This window comes from Myxine glutinosa, chromosome 11, assembly GCF_964187855.1.
Source record: "Myxine glutinosa chromosome 11, kmMyxGlut1.1, whole genome shotgun sequence".
Taxonomy (NCBI): domain Eukaryota; kingdom Metazoa; phylum Chordata; class Myxini; order Myxiniformes; family Myxinidae; genus Myxine; species Myxine glutinosa.
Window position 1 is genome coordinate 56,838,396 of NC_136271.1, and position 23,804 is coordinate 56,862,199.

Below are 23,804 nucleotides of genomic sequence, written 5' to 3' on the forward strand. Positions count from 1 at the left end.
CATGTAGATCAAATTTGTGCAGCCTCTTTCTAATGGTAGACTCGTGCACTTTGACATCAACAGTGGCAAGAGCTACCTGTAGGTCCCGTGATGACATTCTGGGGTTCTTAGAGACTTCTTTCAGCATCTTGCGGTCTGCTCTCGGGCTGAACTTGCTGGGGCGGCCTGGCCTGAACAAGTTGGCAGTTGTTTGGAATCTTCTCCACTTGTAGATGATCTTCTGGACAGTCGAATGATTGATTTCAAATTGTTTGGAGATCTTTCTAAATCCCTTCCCAGACTCGTAGGCATCTACAACCTTCTTTCTGAAGGCCTCTAAGAGCTCTTTTGATATAGGCATGGTGACGCCGCACACTTCAACAACAAAGAGCAAACCAAACTAAATGTCTGAGGTTTAAATAAGACAGGTTCCTCCAAGATCCTCTCTAACAATGTTCTAATCATTTGCACCTGAGCTGGTGCACCTGATTCTAATTTTAGGTGTTTGAAGTAGTGATAAATGTAAGGGTGTACTTACTTTTTCCACATGCGAAATTTGCATTCATGTTTATTTAAATTATACAATGGACTACAAAATGTAAATGTTTCATGATATTTGTTATATTATATCACCTTTATCTATCAATATTGTTGAAATGAAGATCAAATAGCTGTATGTTGAAATATGTTGAAAAAGTCAAAACTTTACATGGGGTGTACTTACTTTTTCACATGACTGTATATATATATATATATATATATATATTGTTACGGACACGGCTTAGATGTTATGATGGGCCGAGCGGAATGGCCGCCGTGTTCGCACAGTTTACCCGATTCCACCCGACGTTGACCAAATCGCGCTATGCTAAATCAAAGAAGGAAAGGACACAACGGCTGGGATAAATGAAACGACACAAGGGGTACAGTTCTCAAGACCTCCGGAGGAGGATATAATTGGTGGTGGAAAAAAGGGGTAGATTACAAGGTAAGAGGTAAAGCACAGAAGAGATAGGCACTTAGACACAATCTTATCTATCCCAGACAGACCACAGACAAACGGAACAAGACTGACTTACACAGGGATTGATGGCAGGGAAGGACAGGCAGTCGATAGCACAAGGTGCACCTTGGCTCAGGGACAGGATCAAGCACGGTCCAATAGATCCAGGGAGGCCTCACAGCGCTCGGAGGTGGCGTCTCTCTTGCTTCAAGCTCAGCGCGCATCTGACGTCACCTCCCTCTTCCTGCGCATGCTCAGCGGGGATTGACACGCCCTCGGCTGCTTGGCTCCGCCCCAGATGGGACCGGTCCGCCGCTCCCATTGGGTGCGGGGGTTACCGGGCTCCGCCCTTGACGAGGAGCTGACAGCGAGCCCCTACGTGGTAACCCCGTCGAGCACATGTTCGATGGCGGCTAACCAAGCCGGAGTGAGGCCGCACACTCCCCGCGCCGCCGCCGCTGTTGTTGTTGTTGCTGTCGCTGTTGTTGTTGCTGAACCATGAGGAAGAGCTGCGGGGAGGTATTGGGAGGTCCTAAACTTCCTAACGGTGCCATACAATCACATTCTGGTGCAACGAAGAGTCAGAATTAATGGAAACGAGTCCTTAACTGACATAGACTAAGAATAACTAGCAAGATGTCCTATAGTTGTCTACGTGAGATGCGGTGGACCTGGATGCGACATTTAATGGGGGAAATAGGGGGAGGTCGGGTCTACAGAGTGTTGTTTACAGAAAATGGGATTAGGGAATGCGGGATTGGGGATAGTTGGGAAGTATGGAGGAAATAGGGGAATATTTACAAGCGGATATGGATGGAGGCCAATCTCATATCCGCAACAATATATGTATATATATATATATATATATATATATATATATATATATATATATATATATATATATATATATATATATATATATATATGTATGTATGTATGTATATATATATATATAGATAGATATATATATATATATATATATATGTATGTATGTATGTATGTATGTATGTATGTATGCATGTATATATATATATATATATATATATATATATATATATATATATATATATATATATATATATATATTTGTATATATATATATATATATATATATATATATATATATATATATATAACATCACATCATACATATGCATATACATATATATTTGTAAAGCTCATGCATTCATATCATAAAAATTATACTGTGAATACCTGCGAGTGAACCTCCACCTTGTAAATTGTTCATACAAAGCAAAACTGGCTTGAATGCCGCCTCCGAATATTTTTTCGTGCCAAAGTCGTTCCTTCTCCACTGTCATTGGCTTAAAAAGGTGAAAACGCCCCAAAAGAGACGTTGCTTAGTTTCGCGAGGGCGTCTCAATTGCGCTCTGGTCGCTGATTAGCGGATTCAGCGTGACGTATTGTTGTGTCACGTGAGAAAATACAAGCTCGGAAAGTCCCTGACTCTCCGTCTTTGTCTTCGGGGGCTCCACCCAGTCGAGAGTGGAAGGGCGGGGTCCGATTGAAAGGTGAAGTCTGCAAAGGGTGGGTCTGCAAAGCATTTTCAACTCTCGACAAAACATTTAAAACAAAAAACGTTCAATTCCATCGACCAGTCTATTCATCTTTCACAATACGAACACAATCGATAATTTACCCATTTTCAACAAATATGGGCAAAGTGATTTGTTGGGGGAAGGGTGGGGGTGGAGGGATGACCAGGTGAGGGAATAAACAGCTAGGTGAGGTGAATAGGTGAGGTCTGTGTGAGGAAATAAACAAACAGAGGCAGCACATTTATCTTTTGACAAGACCAAACAGGTATCGCAGGTATAAAATTTTATACCCAGGTATAAAATAAATTACAGACGAATTCATGTTGTGCAAATGAACATGGTCATGTACCTGAATCGCCAAAAGATAGACTGTATGGACAGTGTTCATCAATCTTATTCAATATCTGGTTTACAATCTGTGTTTTATTCAATCCTCGGTCACAACTAATAAATACTACTTTTAATGATTTTGAAGATACTTTATATTCTCAGATAAGGCTGTTCCCAAGTTACCTCCGCTACCTAAGGTGAATCAAGGTTATGTTTTCACCACTGTTTGTCTGTCTGTTTGCCAATCGCCAACACGTCACAATTTTAAGCCAGTCGTCACGAAAAAGGTCACAGAAAGTGGCACTCGGTAGAGCGGATGTTGTGGTGGAGAGTGGGCGGGAGATGCAGGACGTACTGGGGGAGTGGAAGGAGGAATTTAAGAAACATGGCTGAATATAGGTACGGAGAAGATGGAGGTGATATGGGTTGGGCAGCAGAGAAAATAAATGAATATCAGGTTGGAGAGGAAGGATATCAGAGAGGGGGAGATGTCTGGATATCTGGAGGGGGAGAAAGGTGACTGTGAATGGTAGATTGGAGGCACAGGTGCGGAAGAGGATTCAGGTGGGTGCAAATGCGTGAAGGAGGATGGAGGAAATAATGGCAGACAAAAGATATTGTTACGGATCTCAGAGACGGCACTCCCCTTAGCAAGGGGGGGTTAACCCCCTTGGCCTGTTAAGCTGGCCGTCTCTGGTCCTGGTACTTGTAACGCTCTTTTGCGGGGTGAAATTGGTCAAGGTGTTCTCCCGAATACCTTTACCAATCCCTCCGCAAAACAGGGAGACAAGTACCGCTCGAACCACGGACAAGATGGTATTTGCCGAGCGGTTTAGCAATCCGCAACTCGAGCCATTAACAAAGGACTAAACCCGACTATTGCGGTTGGCCGAATCGTGCCACAGGTACTCAATCTAAAGAAGGGACGAAAGCGATCGGGGGAAAGAAGAAACCAAAGTAAGGAATACCAGACATTTATTAATTATGTACAAAACCAAAGAACCAAAGAAGAAACGAAAGTAATATACAGAAGAAGAAGAAGAAGACACAGGGCAGCCTTAAATTATTCCCCAGAACAACAAACAGGACAGACAAACAGACTTACACGAAAGGGAATAGCAGGCAGGAATGACTGGAAGAAGGGATGAGAAGGCCCAGGCATATGGTAGGCGTCGAGGTCCGGCTCCAGGAGTCGACTCGCGTTGTGGCGGGAAAACCCTGGCAGGCAGCGAGTGTGTATCGTTCACCGGGAGCGGACGTTGCATATAGTGATGGGACTGGGATGCTCCGTCTATAACAAAAGGCTCGTGTCAACGCTCTCTCCCTTGAACAAAATGCCAGTTCGTCGCGCACTCCAGGTCCTTCCCCTCTCGTCGGTACCTTCTCATGCATCTCTCTCAAGCAACTCTGGAACCCTCTCACTCAACTGGTACCTTCTCACGCGTCTCTCTCTGCCTTCTCCACAAAAAGGCTTTGCGCTCGTCCTTATATTACGCGTGTTGCAATCAATGCGTGCTTCATGCAGCCACGCCCGCGATGGTCTTTCGTCAGCCCTGGTTGGCTGGTGGGGGGCTCGCTGGCCCCGCCTCGGGTGGTGCGTCGGCGTGCCACGCCCGTGATCTGGCGGCTCCGCCCCCTTCTTCCTCGGCTTGACCGCATGGCTAATGGCGGCTTGGGGCAATCAAACGAACCAAGACAAGGGGCAGCGAACGCTGCCCGACTGTTACTTTGCGGAGACGTGGGTAAGGCGATTGGGGAAATTGAAAGGGGCCTATCTTATTTGATTAATGCAACGCAGATTCAACTACTGGGAACAGATCCTTAACTGAAACATATAATAATGAAATAACTACGGAGAGGTCCTATGGTTCGCTACGTGTTGTTCATGGACTAACTAGGGTGCGATCTTTAACAAACCAATTGATGGGGATATTTACAGGGGAACATTTATAAGAGAAACATTTACTAAAATTTAATAGTGAAGGTTCTAAAAACCGTAACACAGCACCCGTTTTTCCTCTAGAATCGTCTCGACCCGAACTAACTTTACTTAATGTGACACTCAGGTGTAGTAGCCCTCTACTATTAACCGTACGCTTGAGTGCGACAGTTTTAAAACAACTACGTATGTCCCGCCTGCAACGTTGCATCCTACCTAACAGACTCACGCCCACAGAATAACCAAATTGCGGAATGGTCTTCAAACTATACATAAAGCCGGTGGGGAGCATTATTTACAAGACACTAATTTGCATTTACACTGCAACCCAGGACCTGTCATTTTGGGAGACAAAATAAAAGATCTGAAAAAGAGGAAGAGCATGCACTGCACTGCACCGATACACCATACTCAAGTGCCCGGGGATGCACAATTGATATTGCAGTGCATCCCCGAGCACAAGAGTATCACAAAGCACCAAAGCACCATCAGTACCAATAAGCACCATGAAAACACCAAAGCACCATCCAGTGCTCATTGCACACATTTCAAATAAACAAAACACAAACTGTTGACCGGTTCTTGTTGTTTCTGCTCCCTCTGCTCTGCTGGCCGATGTTTCTGCCTGATGTTGTTCCTTCTTGTTCTTTGCTTGCTGCTTATTTGAAAATAATAAAAAGGCACACAATGCGTCCATTTTTATTTAGGGCCCACAGGGGCCAACTATGGGTGGTCCACCTGTAGAGCAAAAGGGGCCACCTCACCGTGGTCCGCAAGCCAACTCTTCTCTGGCCATCATGGCTGGTCCCAGCAGAGGGGCCAGGCCCCAACACGTGGGGTCCATCAGTGTGTGTGCTTGGCCACAGAAGCGTGTGGACCATATGGTGGTGCTAGGCCGCAAGTCGTGCGGTCCATATGGTGGTGTATCGATCCAGGCAGGCTGTGCAGCGGAGGCTCGGGCACACAAGTGCAGCTACCTGCACACTCCCGCCGCCCCCCCCCCCCCCCGGACCCAAAATAAACAAGCCGTGAGTGGGGAAGGAAGGAACAAAGCAAGCATCGGAGCAAGGTCACAAGGGTACACATTAAAACAAGGCAATGCAAGGCGAGGTGCGCATGGGAGTGAGCGGAGAAAGCTCGTCCCTACCGTACATCACCCCCCCTGTCACCTACCCTACCCTTGCCCTTACCCCATATTTACAGAACTCTACACATTTACAAATTCGTCGCTACTGTCTCGTCTTCCCCATATCTCCCCTCGATACCAAATTAGTCAACAATCCCTCTAACCAAATTTGCCATCAATTCCAATTCCTCATCAATTCCTCATAAGGAGGAAGAGATGGAACAAACAAGCACAATGTCACCCCCACGTCATGATGCGTCTCACCATTCCAAAACATTTGCAACAAAAAACATGGTGTGGAGTCATATCATCACCTCAGGTGAGTGGCTGTAGATGGTGCGAAGGGATTTCCATCCTAACTATCCTCTAAATGACTTTAACACTTTGCCTAAACCCGGGGTCTTTCCTTGCAAAACCATTGGCCATCTTACACTATGCGGTTCTAAAAACCAATTCCCACTGACCAAACTGTGGTGCTCACCAATTTGGGGTCTCACTCCCCCGATTCAACTCCCTGTGCCTTCGCACAATTTCCGGGCTGGGTCGTGTGGCTCACCAGCAGGTCTACTCACCTGCACACCTCCACCACTGCAGTTGCCTCCGAGCTTACCTGCTCCTTACCCGAACCTATCTACCTGGGGAAGGCCCTCTGGCGCTCTCCCCACTCGGTGCCCTCTCTGGCACTGGGCTACCCGGGTCCGTCCTCCGGATCCTCGGGCCCCACTGAACAACTCTACTAGCTCCCAGAGCCCACCTGCGGCCTCACCTGGCCGACATCCTAACAGTGGCGGAGTGCCCATTCAACTACACTCACTAACAGGCCACACGCCCAGCCATTTCCACTTCACTAATGCACCCATCCAAACACCTACTACCACATGCACCACAGATGCCAATATCAACCACAATTTACCTATACCCTCTACCTACTCTTAAACTACCCTCCCCGGGTATTCGTGAAAGGGGGTCCATCTTCCCCATCCACTCCTTTCGCACCAACCACTCCACTCCACATATTCCACATTACTCACTCCACACCATCCATTCCATACTCCATACCATCTATTCCATACTCCATTCAGACCATTCACTCCATACTCCATGTATTCCATTCCAGCTATTCCACACAACCATTCTCCATACACCCGTGCTTCACTTACACACCTGTGCTCACACACCTGGTGTCACCTGTACGCCTGTTGACACGTGCACCTGTCTTTCCTCCCAGGCTCATTCATGCAATGCAATACACAATCACAATTTTCACAATACGCTGCTCAATCACCTCCTTCACACACACTGCATCGTCTAAGCTGACTACTCCCTTCTGAAACTCGCGCTTCCCAGTCGCCCCTTATACTATTGCGCTCCCTCGTTGTTATAATCCATCTAATCTATTCTATGTCCCCACTACAGGTATCATGTCGCTACTTAACTCTACAGTTACCTACTGTCATCTCTCTCCCTCTTTTTGTATATTTTGTTTGTCTGGTTGATTTGTTTGTGAAATAAATGTTAGCTCTTTCACGAGCCTCGATTCAGTATACAAAAAAAACCCCCTTCCCACGCCTCCTCCCCCCAAGCCCTCTCCATCCCACACTTCTCCCTGCTCTCAAATGTTGTGGTTGTGTGCTTCCCCTTCTCTCCCCATCTTGTCTTCCGCTCCCTCTTTTTGTATATTTTGTTTGTCTGGTTGATTTGTTTGTGAAATAAATGTTAGCTCTTTCACGAGCCTCGATTCAGTATACAAAAAAACCCTAACATTTTATCCAAACCCTCCCTGGCTTGGTTTTCACCACCATAACCCCATAATGTATTGCTCATGTGCCCGGGGATGGGAGGGATGGCAGAGTTGCCATCCCTCCACATCGGGCGTCTCCCATTATCAATTTTGCCCATCCAAATTTTTGCCAATCAAATTTCCCAATCATTTTTACCCATCAAATTTGCCAATCATTACGGCCAATCCTATTCACTATTCCCAATTTCGAATCAAAACACTATCATCATCACAGTCCATTGAACTACGAGCCTCTCGGTACGTCAATGCATTTTCAAAGCACGGCTTCGCAAAGCCACGCAATGCATACGGGTGGTTTGGTCGCCTGCAGGTTGGGTCCGTCCGGCATTCGGTTCAGGGGAGGAGGTTTGGTTGGGCCAAGGTTTAAAGCACCATCCCTACGCAGGGCCTTTCACTCCCATGCGCGGTGGGCCAACCTTGCCCGGGTAGAACGCCGCCACCACAAGGGGGCGCCGTTCCGATCCCTCCTACCTCCCCTCGAACCGGGCCGGTCGCCTTGCCCGGCAAAGCCCGGACTCGACCGTGCGGGGCGGGGCCCGACCCGGATCGTGCACGACGCTCCGAAGAGGAGCGACGCGTCACCAATCCCCGCCAGCTCCTGCAATACACACAGCCCGGCATGGACCGAGAGCTCGCGTCGGCTAAACGTCAGTCTAACCGCTATCCCGTTTAACGTCGATGCTCCCCGTACATGCTCACATCCACACGCGACCCCTTTCATACTCACAAAACCCGGCGTCTCAGCGCCTCTCATGCATTCCACACACTCCGTCCATTCCACCACCGCACTCCCTGTTACACACCACTCCTCTCGCGCACCTTCTTGCGCACACTCGTCGTTCGCACACTTCCTTAACACACCTCCTCGCGCACCCTCTTGCGCACTCTCCCTTGGTACGTACTCCGTACCACTCATGGGGGTGCACTCTTGCATCCACTCACTCACGCGCTCCGATGTGCCGTCCCGCACACATGCCACAACCAACTCAGGTGTGCGTTCTCGCACACTCTCAACCATTCCAAGCGTGCATCCTCGCTCCCGCTCCTCATCAATCTCACTCTCCCTGTCACTCTCATCACACATACACTCCGACGTGCATTCTCGCTCGCACTCGGTATCACTCCCACACTTTGTAACACACTCACTCTTCGATGCACACTTTTTCCTCACACGCGTGCCATTGCCATCCATAATGCGCACCACGGACCTTTTACGAGCGCCCGGGTTACGCCTCGATCCCAAGCACGCGAAAATTATTTTTTCGCTAAACACCTTCCCGCAAAACCTCTTAGCACCATACACAGCCCGTCTCACATTCGGGGTTCTTCTTCTTCGCTCCACTCGTACCTGCAAATCTTTATAAGGATTATGCAGCACGACATCATGATGTGAGCACGGACTTTGCACATTATCCATCTTTTCCTCCCGCTGTTGCTCTACCAAGTCCGTCTCTCCAATCCCCATTTGCACTATTGGTTCGGTCATTTGAATTACTTTTTTCTTTCCCTCGACGACCGCTGGTCCGAATAAAATTTCCTTTTCTACCTCGGCGGTCGCTGGCTTCCCCATACCCCGGGTCGCGATTTCTACCCCGGTCCAGTTACCTGCGCCTTGCTCCGCCTCGCTCAATCTGCGCTCCTCGAGTCACGTTACCTCGTCGCGTACCCTTGTGCTTTTCCCGCCCGCCATGTGGTCCATGTCCTCCCCATATTTTTGTATGCGGTCACCCATTCTCTTACAACACCCTTCAATATTGGCCCTCTTTTCTCCCATATCCTTACTCAATCCCCAAATTTGGTTTCCCAATCATTTCTCAATTCATTTTCCAATTGCTCCCTCCCCAATTTTATGGCTACCAGTACTTGCGCCAAAAAGCTCTGGAAGTCCACAACCCCTACTTGCGCAGCGGGTGTGGCCCTCGTCGACATGTGCGAGGCACCGCCATCTTGTGCGCCTGCAACCCCTGCTACCGCACCCTCATTGCTCTCCTCCTCCAATTCCTCCCTGGGTTCCTGGGTTGCCTCTAACTCCTCTTCTATCTCCCCCACCGGCATCCGACCACTTTGACCATCCATGGCACGACTCAAATTTAGGATCTTAATAAAATTTCGGCCGCTCCATATTTTGACCAATTTTTTTTAGATGATAGAAAATTTGGTTCGGGCTTCAAATCCCACTCCCCGAAACCAATTATTACGGATCTCAGAGACGGCACTCCCCTTAGCAAGGGGGGGGGTTAATCCCCTTGGCCTGTTAAGCTGGCCGTCTCTGGTCTGGGTAATTGTAACGCTCTTTTGCGGGGTGAAATTGGTCAGGGTTATTGGTCAAGGTGTTCTCCCGAATACCGTTACCAATCCCTCCGCAAAACAGGCAGACAAGTACCGCTCGAACCACGGACAAGATGGTATTTGCCGAGCGGTTTAGCAATCCGCAGCTCGAGCCATTAACAAAGGAGTAAACCCGACTATTGCGGTTGGCCAAATCGTGCCACAGGTACTCAATCGAAAGAAGGGACTAAAGCGATCGGGGGAAGGAAGAAACCAAAGTAAGGAATACCAGACATTTATTAAATATGTACAAAACCAAAGAACCAAAGAAGAATGAAAGTAATATACAGAAGAAGAAGAAGACACAGGGCAGCCTTAAGCAGTCTTATATTATTCCCCAGGACAATAAACAGGACAGACAAACAGACTTACACGAAAGGGGAATAGCAGGCAGGAATGACTGGAAGAAGCGATGAGAAGGCCCAGGCAGACGGTAGGCGTCGAGGTCCGGCTCCAGAAGTCGACTCGCGTCGTGGCGGGAAAACCCTGGCAGGCAGCGAGTGCGTATCGTTCACCGCGAGCGGACGTTGCATATAGTGATGGGACTGCGATGCTCCATCTATAACAAATGGCTCGTGTCAACGCTATCTCCCTTGAACAAGATGCCAGTTCGTCGCGCACTCCAGGTCCTTCCCCTCTCGTCGGTACCTTCTCACGCGTCTCTCTTAAGCAACTCTGGAACCCTCTCACTCAACTGGTACCTTCTTACCCAACTCGTACCTTCTCACGCGTCTCTCTTTGCCTTCTCCGCAAAAAGGCTTTGCACTCGTCCATATATTACGTGTGTTGCAATCAATGCACGCTTCATGGAGCCACGCCCGCGATGGTCTTTCGTCAGCCCTGGTTGGCTGGTGAGGGGCTCGCTGGCCCCGCCTCGGGTGGTGCGTCGGCGTGCCACGCCCGTGATCTGGCGGCTCCGCCCCCTTCTTCCTCGGCTTGACCACATGGCTATTAGCGGCTTGGGGCAATCAAACGAACCAAGACAAGGGGCAGCGAACGTTGCCCGACTGTTACTTTGCGGAGACGTGGGTGAGGCGATTGGGGAAATTGAAAGGGGCCTATCTTATTTGATTAATGCAACGTAGATTCAACTGCTGGGAACAGATCCTTAACTGAAACACATAATAATGAAATAACAAGCGTTACGCCTAGGTCCCCCGTCGGGGAAGTGATGTGAGTTGACAAAGTGGAACACGCAGAAAACATCCTATGATATGATATTTCGCTCACAAGGGTCAGACATACATGGAGGCGGCCATCTTGGATTTTGACGTGGCGACCCAATTTTCAATAGCGTTCTTCCTTATGCCTTGATACACCCACACACCAGAAGGTACTTCGCTTATTTTTCAAGATATTTCGCTCACAAGGTTCAGACATATATATGGTGGCAGCCATCCTGGATTTTGACGTGGCAACCCACTTTACAATAGCGGTCTTCCTTATGCCGAGATACACCCACACACCAAATTAGAAGTTGGTACTTCGCTTATCTTTCAAGATATTCTTCTCACAAGATTCAGACATACATGGCGGCGGCCATCTTGGATTTTGACGTGGCGACCCAATTTTAAACAGCGTTCTTCCGTGTGCCTAGATACACCCACACACCAGATTAGAAGTTGGTACTTCGCTTATTTTTCGAGATATTTCTCTCACAAGGTTCAGACATATATATGGTGGCGGCCATCTTGGATTTTGACGTGGCGACCCAATTTTCAATAGCTTTCTTCCTTATGGCGAGATACACCCACACACCAAATTAGAAGTTGGTACTTCGCTTATTTTTCAAGATATTCATCTCACAAGGTTCGGACATACATGGCGGCGGCCATCTTGGATTTTGACATGGCGACCCAATTTTGAATAGCGTTCTTCCTTATGCCTAGATACACCCACACACCAGAATAGAAGTTGGTACTTCGCTTATTTTTCAAGATATGCAGGTTACAAGGTTCAGACATACATGGCAACAGACATACATGGCGGCGGCCATCTTGAATTTTGACGTGGCGAACCAATTTTAAACAGCGTTCTTGCTTGTGCCTAGATACACCCACACACCAAATTAGAAGTTGGTACTTTGCTTATTTTTCAAGATATTCATCTCACAAGTTTCAGACATAAATGGTGGCGGACATCTTGGCTTTTGACGTGGCGGCCTGATTTTAAAAGCGTTCTTCCTTGTGCCTAGATACACCCACACACCAGATTAGATGTCGGTACTTCGCTTATTTTTCGAGATATTTCGCTCACAAGTTTCAGACATATATATGGTGGCGGCCATCTTGGACTTTGATGTGGCGACCCAATTTTCAATAGCGTTCGTCCTTATGCCGAGATACACCCACACACCTAATTAGAAGTTGGTACTTCGCTTATTTTTCAAGATATTCATCTCACAAGGTTCAGACATACATGGCGGCGGCCATCTTGGATTTTGACGTGGCGACCCAATTTTCAATAGCGTTCTTCCTTATGGCGAGATACACCCACACACCAAATTAGAAGTTGGTACTTCGCTTATTTTTCAAGATATGCAGGTTACAATGTTCAGACATACATGGCATCAGACATACATGGCGGCGGCCATCTTGGATTTTGACATGGGTTGCACCCACACACCAAATTCGAATGTGGTCCTTCGCTTACGCACGCAGGCACGCACGCCCGCATGCACACACGCACGCCCACACGCACGGACGGACGGACGGATGGACGGACGGACACACGGACGGAGGGGAAAGCCATAGTCCCCCTTTCGCTCTGCTGAGCGATGGGGGACAACTATGGAGAGGTCCTATGGTTCGCTACGTGTTGTTCATGGACTAACTAGGGTGCGATCTTTAACAAACCAATTGATGGGGATATTTACAGTGGAACATTTATAAGGGAAACATTTACTAAAATTTACTAGTGAAGGTTCTAAAAACCGTATCAATATCAAGGAAATTGAAAGGGAAAGTTCTGGTGTATTGTATAACACCGGCCTACCTTTACGGTCTGGAGATGGTGGCACTGACAGAGAGACAACAGAGGCAGCAGGGTTGCAAAAACAACTGCGTCAGGAGGATCGCGGGAGTGAAGAGGGTGGATGGGAAGGAGAATGGATGAACTGAGGGAGGACATTGGTGTGCAGATGAGCTTGACGGAGAGATTATTAATAAGCCGGCTGAAGTGAGCAGGACACTTGGTGTGAATGGGGGAAGAGAGAATGGCATAGAGAGCAGATAGTTTGATGGAGCAAGGCAGGAGGAAAAGAGGTAGATGACGGTTGAGATGGAAGACCGAGGATGGATATCAATGAGGTGGGGGTGGATGGAGAGTGGAAAGAGTTGGATGGGGATAGAGGGAAGTGGAGTCAGAGGGAACTCTTCTGTTCTCGCTTTTGGACAATGGATAATACAGATGGATTGGTCACTACTAAGTCAGTGTGATAACCCCAGTAGTCTGGCTCAACATTTTCACCCTATAAAAAGATTGAAAACTTAAAACAAACAGAACCAGAGAAATGGCATCAACAAATCCATCATTTAGCAATTATTATTTAATAGCAATTATTCTTTGGACTTATTATTTTTGTCCTTATTATTTAACTTTGGACTATATTTAGGACTTAAATAGCAATTATTTTGTCTTCCTGAAAGTAATAAATCGTCCTTTGAAGTTGAACATGAAATTAATCTACACTTTGCTCAAATTTGTTCAGACATACCTACTCTTTTGACAAGTTTCTGAATGGAAGACAAGTCTTTCGTTTTAACTTACCTTGACTGAATGCATCCCGATCGTCAGAGCTTCTGCTGGGTATGTGGGTGGCGTCCTGAAAACCTCAAGTGGGTGGCCCCATGCAAACCTCTCATGGGGGCCCTTTCTATTGGAGGGCTAATAATATGGTGACAGATCTTCAGGCGAAGAATCGATTTATACCTTGGTTCCGGAGGGGGTTAGTGAAGTATTACAATGATCAGCTCTGTCTGTCTCTGTCTCTGCGTGTATCTGTCTTTCCACACCATCATGGGTAATGTATTGTCATATCTCGGCTATGCCTGTACCGATTGTAACCAAACTTGATAGATAGTAGTGTTACGTTTGTGGGGGGTAGATGATGGAATGCCATGGTAAGGATAGGACTGTATAGTGATAGCATGGACAGTGGACGTGTTGGAGACATCTCAATGTATTTAATTAGGGAAACTGGATCTTAAGATTGTTTATGTGTCCTCACATGAGGGGTGAAGCTGTGTTGACTAGATCGGGATTAAAGTTAGTTTTTCCCAGTACGTGACATTTCCTCTGTGACCTTTCCCTATGATTTACCTCTACCACAAGGTCAACGATGCAAAGCCTCCATTAAACCACCACAACCGCCCACAGTACCCGGACATTGCCAATCGGTAAGTAAGCCACCCCTTAATTAACACTCAGCCATGCAAAGCCTCCATTGAATGAATGAATGAATGATCGTTTTAAGGCCATTTTCCCCACTGGAGCAGGGGTTAGCCTTGCGGACCCCATGACAATCATGGTTCCCTGTTTGAGGCAATGTGTTTATGGCCGGATGCCCTTCCTGGCGCCAACCCTTAGTCGCCTCTTACGATGCGCAGGGATACGGTGTACCTATTCTAAACCGGGGTACACACCGGATCATTCATCCCAGCAAGCTGGTACTCAATTTGCCGACCTCGGAAGGATGACAGGCTGAGTCAACCCCCCTGGTGTTAATTCAGCGATCGACCGGGATTCGAACCCAGGATCCTAGGATCCCAAGCCGGCACCCTAACTGCTAAGCCAACACCAGGCATTATCCATTACAACAACATATCCATTACACAACAATAACCGTCCACTGCATGCCGACAGAACCCAGAACATAGCCGATCGGACTAAGCCCGCCTCCAAAAGAGCGGAACCGGCAGGCCATGCCCCCAAAGTTCGTCATCTGCAGACTCGTAAGAAAAGTAACTTTTATTGCTAACCTCACGAGGGTCACGAAACGTTGTTTCTGCCTCCACTGACAGTGCAAGACACTTGGCAGTATACATAGCCTGATCAAATCCAGAATCGCGATAGTTCACCAAGTGAGCATGACACGCCTGGATTAGGTCAAATGCAACATCCAACTGCATGTCCTTTGACTGCAATACCTTGCTGACTCGGTTGATCTGGACAAGTATATTATACCAGATGACCAGACATATGAGAAATCTGAAAGTCCCTACTTCCTTAACTAGGCCCATTGTCTCGCTGTAACATTTCACATCCTTTCCTTTGGCAGTGTCAGCCAAACTCAGTAGAGCAGCTTTTACATTCTGCAGCTAATAGCGCACGGCCTTCACAGCCTCAGTTTTACATTCCCATCGTGTTTCAGAAAGTGATTTCACGGAAATGGAGGTGTGTTCCCTAAGGATGTCCCATCTTTGTGTCGAAGCCGCAAAAAGCATGTAGTGCTGTTGCATGAAGACGAAAAATGATATTGATAATACTGAGGTTGAGATTATGAGCATTGCAGGGGACATAAAAAGCATCTGAAAGCAGCATCTGAAACCACAAGGTTGAGACGATGAGAATTGCAGGGGACATAAAATGCCTGAAGGTTCATCTGCAGAATCCGAGCCTGAACACCAGAACGTTTCCCTTTCATGTTGCTGCCATTGTCATATCCGTGGCCTCTGCAGTCAGACAAAGGCAGACCAAAGCCGTCCAATATTTCCAATAACTTCTCCATTAGTTTCATGCCGGTCGTGTCTTTCACAACAAAGAATGAGAGGTAATGTTCGCATATTTCAGAAGCCTCTCCATCTTGCACACGAACGAAGAGGATAATGATGGAAAGTTGCTCTTGGTGGCCGATATCTGGGGTGTAATCAAGCAACTCCGAGTAGTATTTGTAAGTTGAAACACATGCAAGTATTTCACTTCTGATTTTGTTGGCTAATAATCCAAGGAGCTCGTTCTGAATATCGGCACTCAGATAGTTATCTCGTAGTTCCCCGGTTGATGATCTTCGAATATGTTCCTGCATGACTGGGTCAAATCGAGCCTTCAACTCCAACTGCCCAATAAAATTACCATTGTTAGGCTCGTAGAGGCCTTTCGATGACCCAAGTAATGCCAGATTTCTCTCAGCTAAATAATGAACAATTGCAATCAAATGCTCAAGGCCGTTTCTCCAATGGTTTTTCTCCAGGTCTATCAAACTCTGACGCTTATCATTGAGAGTCTTTCCGGCTTTTAACCTTGCATCCAATTTCTTCCACTTCTGCATGCAAGCTGTGTGGTGTGGTGAGGTTTCATGTCGGGAGAATGTTTTTGACAAATCTTTCCAGGCGGAAAGACCATCACAGGTGAGGTGCATGGCGACATTTCCAAAAAGCTTACAACAGAAGCGGTGCACAGCGTCGGCCGCTATAGAATATATTAGCCATGTGCACTCAAATCGCTCACCATTTTTGAGCTTTCTATAATGATTTTCAGCTGAGAATCTCCTATTCGCATCGTTTCTTTGGAAAATTATGCACTTTCACATGCTTTGGACCGAACTTGAGAATTGCAGAAATTGTCACCTGGTCCAGCACTTTGAAGTCTGAAGAGGCCACTCTGAAGGGTCAGCAAATTTTTCGACAAAATCCACAGACTGCTCACCTCCAACTGATTCTTTCTCTACCTGTCCAGGGCATCAGTTCTTCCATTGAAAGTGTTGTGTCTTCATCCATGTCCCCAGAATTCCTATCTTGCTCCTGGCGCTGGAGCTGTGACGAGTCAAATGTGCTGTGCTCTGGCCCTGGGTGGTTTCATCAGAAATTTCTCAAGACAACGTCTCAATTTTGTTTCTCTAACCTTCGACGCCTCTTGCTTTTTTATTTTTGCTGCTCCAGACTGGTAATGTCTCGGACCTCAGTTTCTGTGCCAATCACTGTTCATTATTGCCAGGATTGCGATGAGTGTACTCAGATGAAGAAGATAGCCCTGACTCACGTTCTTAAGGTACTTCCGCAAGATGGAGGAAATGACGTAAAATCGAGTAAATAATTAATAGTAAATTTCATTCGATTTACTTTGACGTCGTTGGAAAGCTATTTAACAAGTAATAAAAACAATTAAAAAATGAAAAAGGATGTAGTGATGTTACTGGAAAAAGTATGGAAACAAGAAGAAATGATCGATTACATAGATATCTGTGATCGGTTATACTTGGAAAAAAAATCAATGTTTGTTTAAAACATAAAGATAGGCTACAGGTTTCTATTTTAAAAGTCCGTCTATCTTTCTGAATTGGATGAAGAAGATGTTTAATGTATGGCAGCAGGAACCATTTAAGATTTTACAATAAAGCGTGACGGACACGGAAGGAGCACATAAACAACAACAACCACAACAACAACTCTGACACGAAAGGTCAGGGTTTTCGCGTGTTTCACTGTATTTTTCATCCTCATTGAGAATTGAGATTTACAGATAGGTTGAATTTACATTGATAGCATTTACATATTCACAGATACCATGTGGTTGTGAAGTGCAACATGATGTCTTTGATGAAACCCATCACTGATCCTGGCGCCGAGCACTGATGGGTTTCATCAAAGACATCATGTTGCACTTCACAACCACATGGTATCTGTGAATATGTAAATGCTATCAATGTAAATTCAACCTATCTGTAAATCTCAATTCTCAATGAGGATGAAAAATACAGTGAAACACGCGAAAACCAGTGAAGCGATTGGGAGCCGGTCGGCATGCAGGATAGTGTTATTGGAAACGTCTATGTTACACAACTGGACTTTAAAGAAAGATGCTTTTGTAGCGGTTACCGGTAGCATGACACAATTACCTTGCACCGATGACGCAACCGGCGAGCGGTCACGTGTCCGGACTCGCCCGGGCGTGTTCAGACTTGCCTTTACCGGGCGAACGCTTGCCTTGCATACCACATTACCACGCCCCGTTGAGAGGCGTGGCTTATCTATTTGCATACCATGCCCCGCCTGAGAGGCGTGGCTTTTGTGTGTTGAGTTTCTGATATATTGCCGCCCGTTCGATGGTTTGGAGTTCGTTTGAGTGAGCTGAGAATAAATAGCTCAGAGAAACTTAATTCCTGGCGTCGTCCATTTTGTCCGATTTTATCGTGCGAGCACAGCTCCCACACTTTAGCTTTAGCTGATGTGAGAGGCCACTATTTGTGGGTGGCTGTGGCTCCCAGCGGCCGCGGGCTCCTAATGGAGGCTCAGCCGATCGCACATGCGCAGAGAGGAGTGAGATGATATCTTTACTCAGTCTGCCTGGCTGGCAGTTAAACGAAATTGAAAATCATTCCACACAGGGAACTTACTGTTTTAAGGACGTTATAAAGGATACAAACAACAGGTATGAATAGCTAATGCAATGTGTTAGATAAGGCGGTGGAATAGGCACGGCGCAAAATGGTGGTAAAACCTGGAAATAATTTATTTATACAAATTTTGTAATTTTTATTTTATTTAAATTAAATTATGTACTTCAAGACTATGACTTCAAAATTTTGTACACAAATCATCCGTCAAAACACTTCCAAGAACCTCCTGTACTTCAATTTAAATAAAGGTTCAGTAGAGCGGTGTATAAGGATCAGGGTGGTTTTCAGGACTGCTTTGGGAATACTTCAATAGCACTAAACTTTCGGATTTTTGTAACGGTTGTTAAAATCATTGGTGGTAAAACCGCATTTCCTCCTTCCACTCCCCCAGCACTTCCTGCATCTCCCACCCACTCTCCACCACAACAACGAGTTTGTCCGCATACAATATCCTCCCCAGAATATCTTTCACGTTTACTTTCCTGCTTACTAGCTCCACCATCATCATTTTTGTAACGGAAGTAACACCGCTGCAGGTTATCAATTTATCATGTTCTATGAACTCTCGAGTTAGCTCCCCTGGACATTAGTCCACAACCTTCATCACCCACGCTGGACTAAAGTTTGTTCACGGCGTGAAAAAACAATCAGGAGTTTGCACCCCAACATGGGTATTTACATATTTTATGCATCATCCACACCTATCAGTAGTGCCATGGTTGGCTGGTTCTACCAAGTGAACCCCCAGGAGCATTTCCCCTTTTTTTGTTATATATGATAAGTTCTTTAATGCATTTTTTATTAACTCATTGAATGTTAAGAGCTCGAGCTTGGCTCCTCATGGGAGACTGCTCAAGGTCTATTCCAGGTCTTCTGACTGGAGGAATTGTCAAACCACTTCGGTTCGTAGCCATCATAATTGTTATTGTTGTATAAATCTAATTTAACTTTGCACTATTTCTATTTGTTTTGTAATTGGTTTAAATATTGATTTGACCTTTATGGACTGCTTAATTCCCCCAGTTCCATGGTGGCATGCAATTTGTAACACTGGATTCCACCAGGTGGCGCCAGACCATAAACATCCACATTGAAAGAATTGGCATCTCCTTACACACCCTGAACTCTGGGAGCTATAAAAACATTTAAAAAAAAACTTTCTCAAATCAATACCCCAAGCATAACCACCAGTTTTAAACAATAATTCCAAGCAGTTCACTTCTTGTATTATTGCCACTTCTGGGGGATTGCTCTAAAATTTGTCACGTGCGTTGGGTATGTGCAGATGCCTCACAAATCAAAGCAATTACGTGTTGTAAATTTTAAAATTGCATCTTGAAATTGGTTATTTACAGGACTAGAGGTATTACAGAATATTGATTTGTTTTGCATTATTGTCAGGTAACAGTCATGTACAAAACATTTTAAAGATGGATACACAGGAAGTAAGTTGTGCAGGTGTGGTTCACACCCACATACAGTGCATTCAGAAAGTATTCAGACCCCTTCACTTTTTTCACATTTTGTTATGTTGCATCCTTATGCTGAAATCGTTTAAATTCATTTTTTCCCTCATCAATCTGCACTCAATACCCCATAATAGTGGGGTGGCTAAAGTCCAAATTTAAGTGATATCGTGACACACTGGCCCAAAGGACCAAATTTGGCACAGTTCTACTTTAGGACCATACAAAACTTTTGAGAGGGGACTGCCCGATTTTAGAGGCCCAGGTCAAGGTCAGGTCAAGGTCAAAGGTCAAATTATGTGTCTGTCATGTTTTTGCAATATCCAGCTTATATATAACCTAAAAAACTTGGTCTTAGTCACATAACCAACATATTTAGTCAATGAATCCATTACTATTATGGGAAGTTCCACCAGGTGACGGCCATATAGGCAGTGGCGGCGCCAGGCTGTCCCCGACCGGGGGGGGGGGGGGGGGTAACATCCCCGACGAGAGGTCTAAAATCGCTAAAATCAGTGGAATTAATCCATATTCATTCACAAAAATTTGATATAGGATTAGAAGATGGCCGACCTACAAAAATCAATGTTTTCTTTGGCTTTCAGTAGGGGTGACCGGAGGTTCTGTGCATAGAACTGCTGATACGTTTGATTTATTTTGTTGGTGGTGGCTCAATATTAATGTTCGTTTTTTTTATTTCAGGAGGAAGATAACAGCGTGACTGAGCTACAATAACAGTGAGGCAGCGATCGACAAACAACTACTAGGGGCGACTAGGGGCGACTACTGTTCTCATCAGAACCGTAGACACAGACGTGATTGTGATTCTGGTGGGAGTGTTTCATGATCTTGTGCAGCACCATCCAGGTATGCAACTATGGGTTGGCTTTGGTACTGGTAAACACTTCCGCTATTACCATGTCAACTCAATCTGCCAGGAACTTGGGGAAGACAAAGCTCGTGCTCTGCCGTTTTTCCATGCATTCTCTGGCTCTGATGTAACATCCCAATTCAGTGGTAAAGGCAAAAAGTCAGCTTGGAAGGCATGGAAAGCTTACCCGACAGCCACAGAAGGATTCACCATTACGTCCCTGACTGCGTTTGTTCCACAGGTGATTACATCTCCAGCATTCAATGTGATCGAGCGGTTTACCTGTATCATGTACGACAACACAACCCCACATGTCAATGTGAATGACCTTCGACAGGAGCTATTCCCAAGGAGAGTGAAGATGATGGAGAAGCTTCCTCCAACTCAGAACGCACTGCTCCAGCATGTAAATCGATGCCTGTACCAAGCCAGCATTTGGAGAGAGAGTCTGAAGCCCATCCTAGCTGCACCAAATCCAGATGGCTTTGGGTGGACCAAAGCAGATACCGGGTGGCGTCCAACCTGGACAACCCTGTCAGCTGCTGCTCTTAGTTGTAGAGAACTACTCAAGTGCGGATGTAAGGCGACACCCACTTGTTCAAAGAATTGCACGTGCAGGAACGCAGGACTGCCATGCACAGGACTGTGTCTCTGTCGCGGAAATTGTGAAGCATAAGTCATGCAGGCCGCGACCTCCTCTGTACTGGCCAATCCAGCATCCTCCCTCAGCGTATCGATGTACGTCAAAAACACCGATGCAAAAATGACCAACACATAATTTGACCTTTGACCTTCACCTGACCTTGAAATACAATATGGCAGCACCTGAGGATATTTTCAATAATACAAATGGATTCCTTGTCCTTAAAAATGATTATTTAGACACTGAGATAATGTTTCTATGACAGCTATGAGCTGGATATGGCAAAAACGTGACAAACACATAATTTGACCTTTGACCTTGACCTGACCTTGACCTGGGCCTCGAAAATCGGGCAGCCCCCTCTCAAAAGTTTTGTATGGTCCTAAAGTAGAACTGTGCCAAATTTAGTGCTTTGGGCCAGCGTGTCACGATCATTTCCATAAGCCACTCCACTATAATGACAAAGACAAAATAGGCTTTTAGAAAGTTTTGCAAATTTATTAAAAAGAAAAAACAGAAATATCATATTGACATAAGTATTCATACCCTTTGCTATGACACTTGAAATTTAGCTCAGGTGCCTCCCATTTTTCTTGATCATCTTTGAGATGTTTCTACACCTTGATTGGAGTCCACCTGTGGTAAATTCAATTGATTGGGCATGATTTGGAAAGGCACACACCTGTCTGTATAAGGTCTCACAGCTGACAATGCTTATCAGAGCAAAAACCAAGCCATGAGGTCGAAGGAACTGCCTGCAGAGCTCAGAGACAGGATTGTGTCGAGGCACAGATCTGGGGAAGCCTACAAACAAAAATCACCGCTGCAATGAAGGTTCCCAAGAGCACAGTGGCCTCCATAATTCTTAAATGGAAGAAGTTTGGAACAACCAGGACTCCTCCTAGAGCTGGCCGCCCGGCCAAACTGAGCAATCGGGGGAGAAGGGCCTTGGTAAGAGAGGTGACCAAGAACCCGATGGTCACTCTGGCTGAGCTCCGGAGATCCTGTGTGGAGATGGGAGAAACTTCCAGAAGGACAACCATCACTGCAACACTCCACCGATCTGGGCTTTATGGCAGAGTGGCCAGAAGGAAGGCTCTCCTCAGTGGAAGACACATGAAAGCCCGCTTGGAGTTTGCAAAAAAGCACCTAAAGGACTCTCAGACTGTGAGAAACAAGATTCTGTGGTCTGATGAAACCAAGATTGAACTGTTTGGCTTCCGTCTGGCCAATTCTCAATTGCTTCTCAATTGGGACGACCTATACAGCTTGGTCTAATAGTCTTGTGTTGTGTTCTAACAGTCTAATCTAACAGTCTAATCTAACAGCCTCGTCTAATAGTCTAATCTAACAGTCAAATATGTCTAATCTAACAGTCAAATATAACAGTCTAATCTTACACTAACAGTCTCAGCAAACAGTCTAATCTTACACTAACAGTCTCGTCAAACAGCCTAATCTTACACTAACAGTCTCGGCAAACAGTCTAATCTTACACCAACAGTCTCAGCAAACAGTCTAATCTTACACGAACAGTCTCGTCAAACAGTCTAATCTTACACTAACAGTCTCGGCAAACAGTCTAATCTTACACTAACAGTCTCGGCAAACAGTCTAATCTTACACTAACAGTCTCGTCAAACAGTCTAATCTTACACTAACAATCTCGTCAAACAGTCTAATCTTACACTAACAGTCTCGTCTAACAGTCTAATCTTACACGAACAGTCTCCGCAAACAGTCTAATCTTACACGAACAGTCTCAGCAAACAGTCTAATTTTACACTAACAGTCTCGTCTAACAGTCTAATCTTACACTAACAGTCTCGTCAAACAGTCTAATCTTACACGAGCAGTCTCGTCTTACAGTCTAATCTTACACTAACAGTCTCGTCAAACAGTCTAATCTTACACTAACAGTCTCGTCTAACAGTCTCGTCTAACAGTCTAATCTTACACTAACAGTCTCAGCAAACAGTCTAATCTTACACTAACAGTCTCGTCAAACAGCCTAATCTTACACTAACAGTCTCGGCAAACAGTCTAATCTTACACCAACAGTCTCAGCAAACAGTCTAATCTTACACGAACAGTCTCGTCAAACAGTCTAATCTTACACTAACAGTCTCGGCAAACAGTCTAATCTTACACTAACAGTCTCGGCAAACAGTCTAATCTTACACTAACAGTCTCGTCAAACAGTCTAATCTTACAATAACAATCTCGTCAAACAGTCTAATCTTACACTAACAGTCTCGTCTCACAGTCTAATCTTACACTAACAGTCTCGGCAAACAGTCTAATCTTACACGAACAGTCTCAGCAAACAGTCTAATCTTACACTAACAGTCTCGTCTAACAGTCTAATCTTACACTAACAGTCTCGTCAAACAGTCTAATCTTACACGAGCAGTCTCGTCTTAC

General features: G+C 45.7%; 1 protein-coding gene across 14 annotated transcripts in view; it reads right to left on the minus strand.

Moving 5' to 3' along the window:
* LOC137436697 (uncharacterized) overlaps positions 1–23,804 on the minus strand; it is a 258,031-nt gene that overhangs the window by 37,626 nt on the left and 196,601 nt on the right. For 12 of the 14 annotated variants that reach the window (XR_013624973.1, XR_013624972.1, XR_013624971.1 and 9 more), the window contains exon 1: positions 2,198–2,319. The exons of 1 other annotated variant lie outside the window; for it this stretch is intronic. Coding sequence is in view for 8 of the 13 variants with exons in the window: in XM_078786699.1 (XP_078642825.1) it covers positions 2,198–2,304 (107 nt within the window). In the remaining 5 variants the exon portion in view is untranslated. Of the gene's footprint in view, positions 1–2,197; positions 2,320–23,804 lie in introns of those variants that run through there. One more of the 14 variants, XM_068130699.2, reaches the window with a different exon arrangement.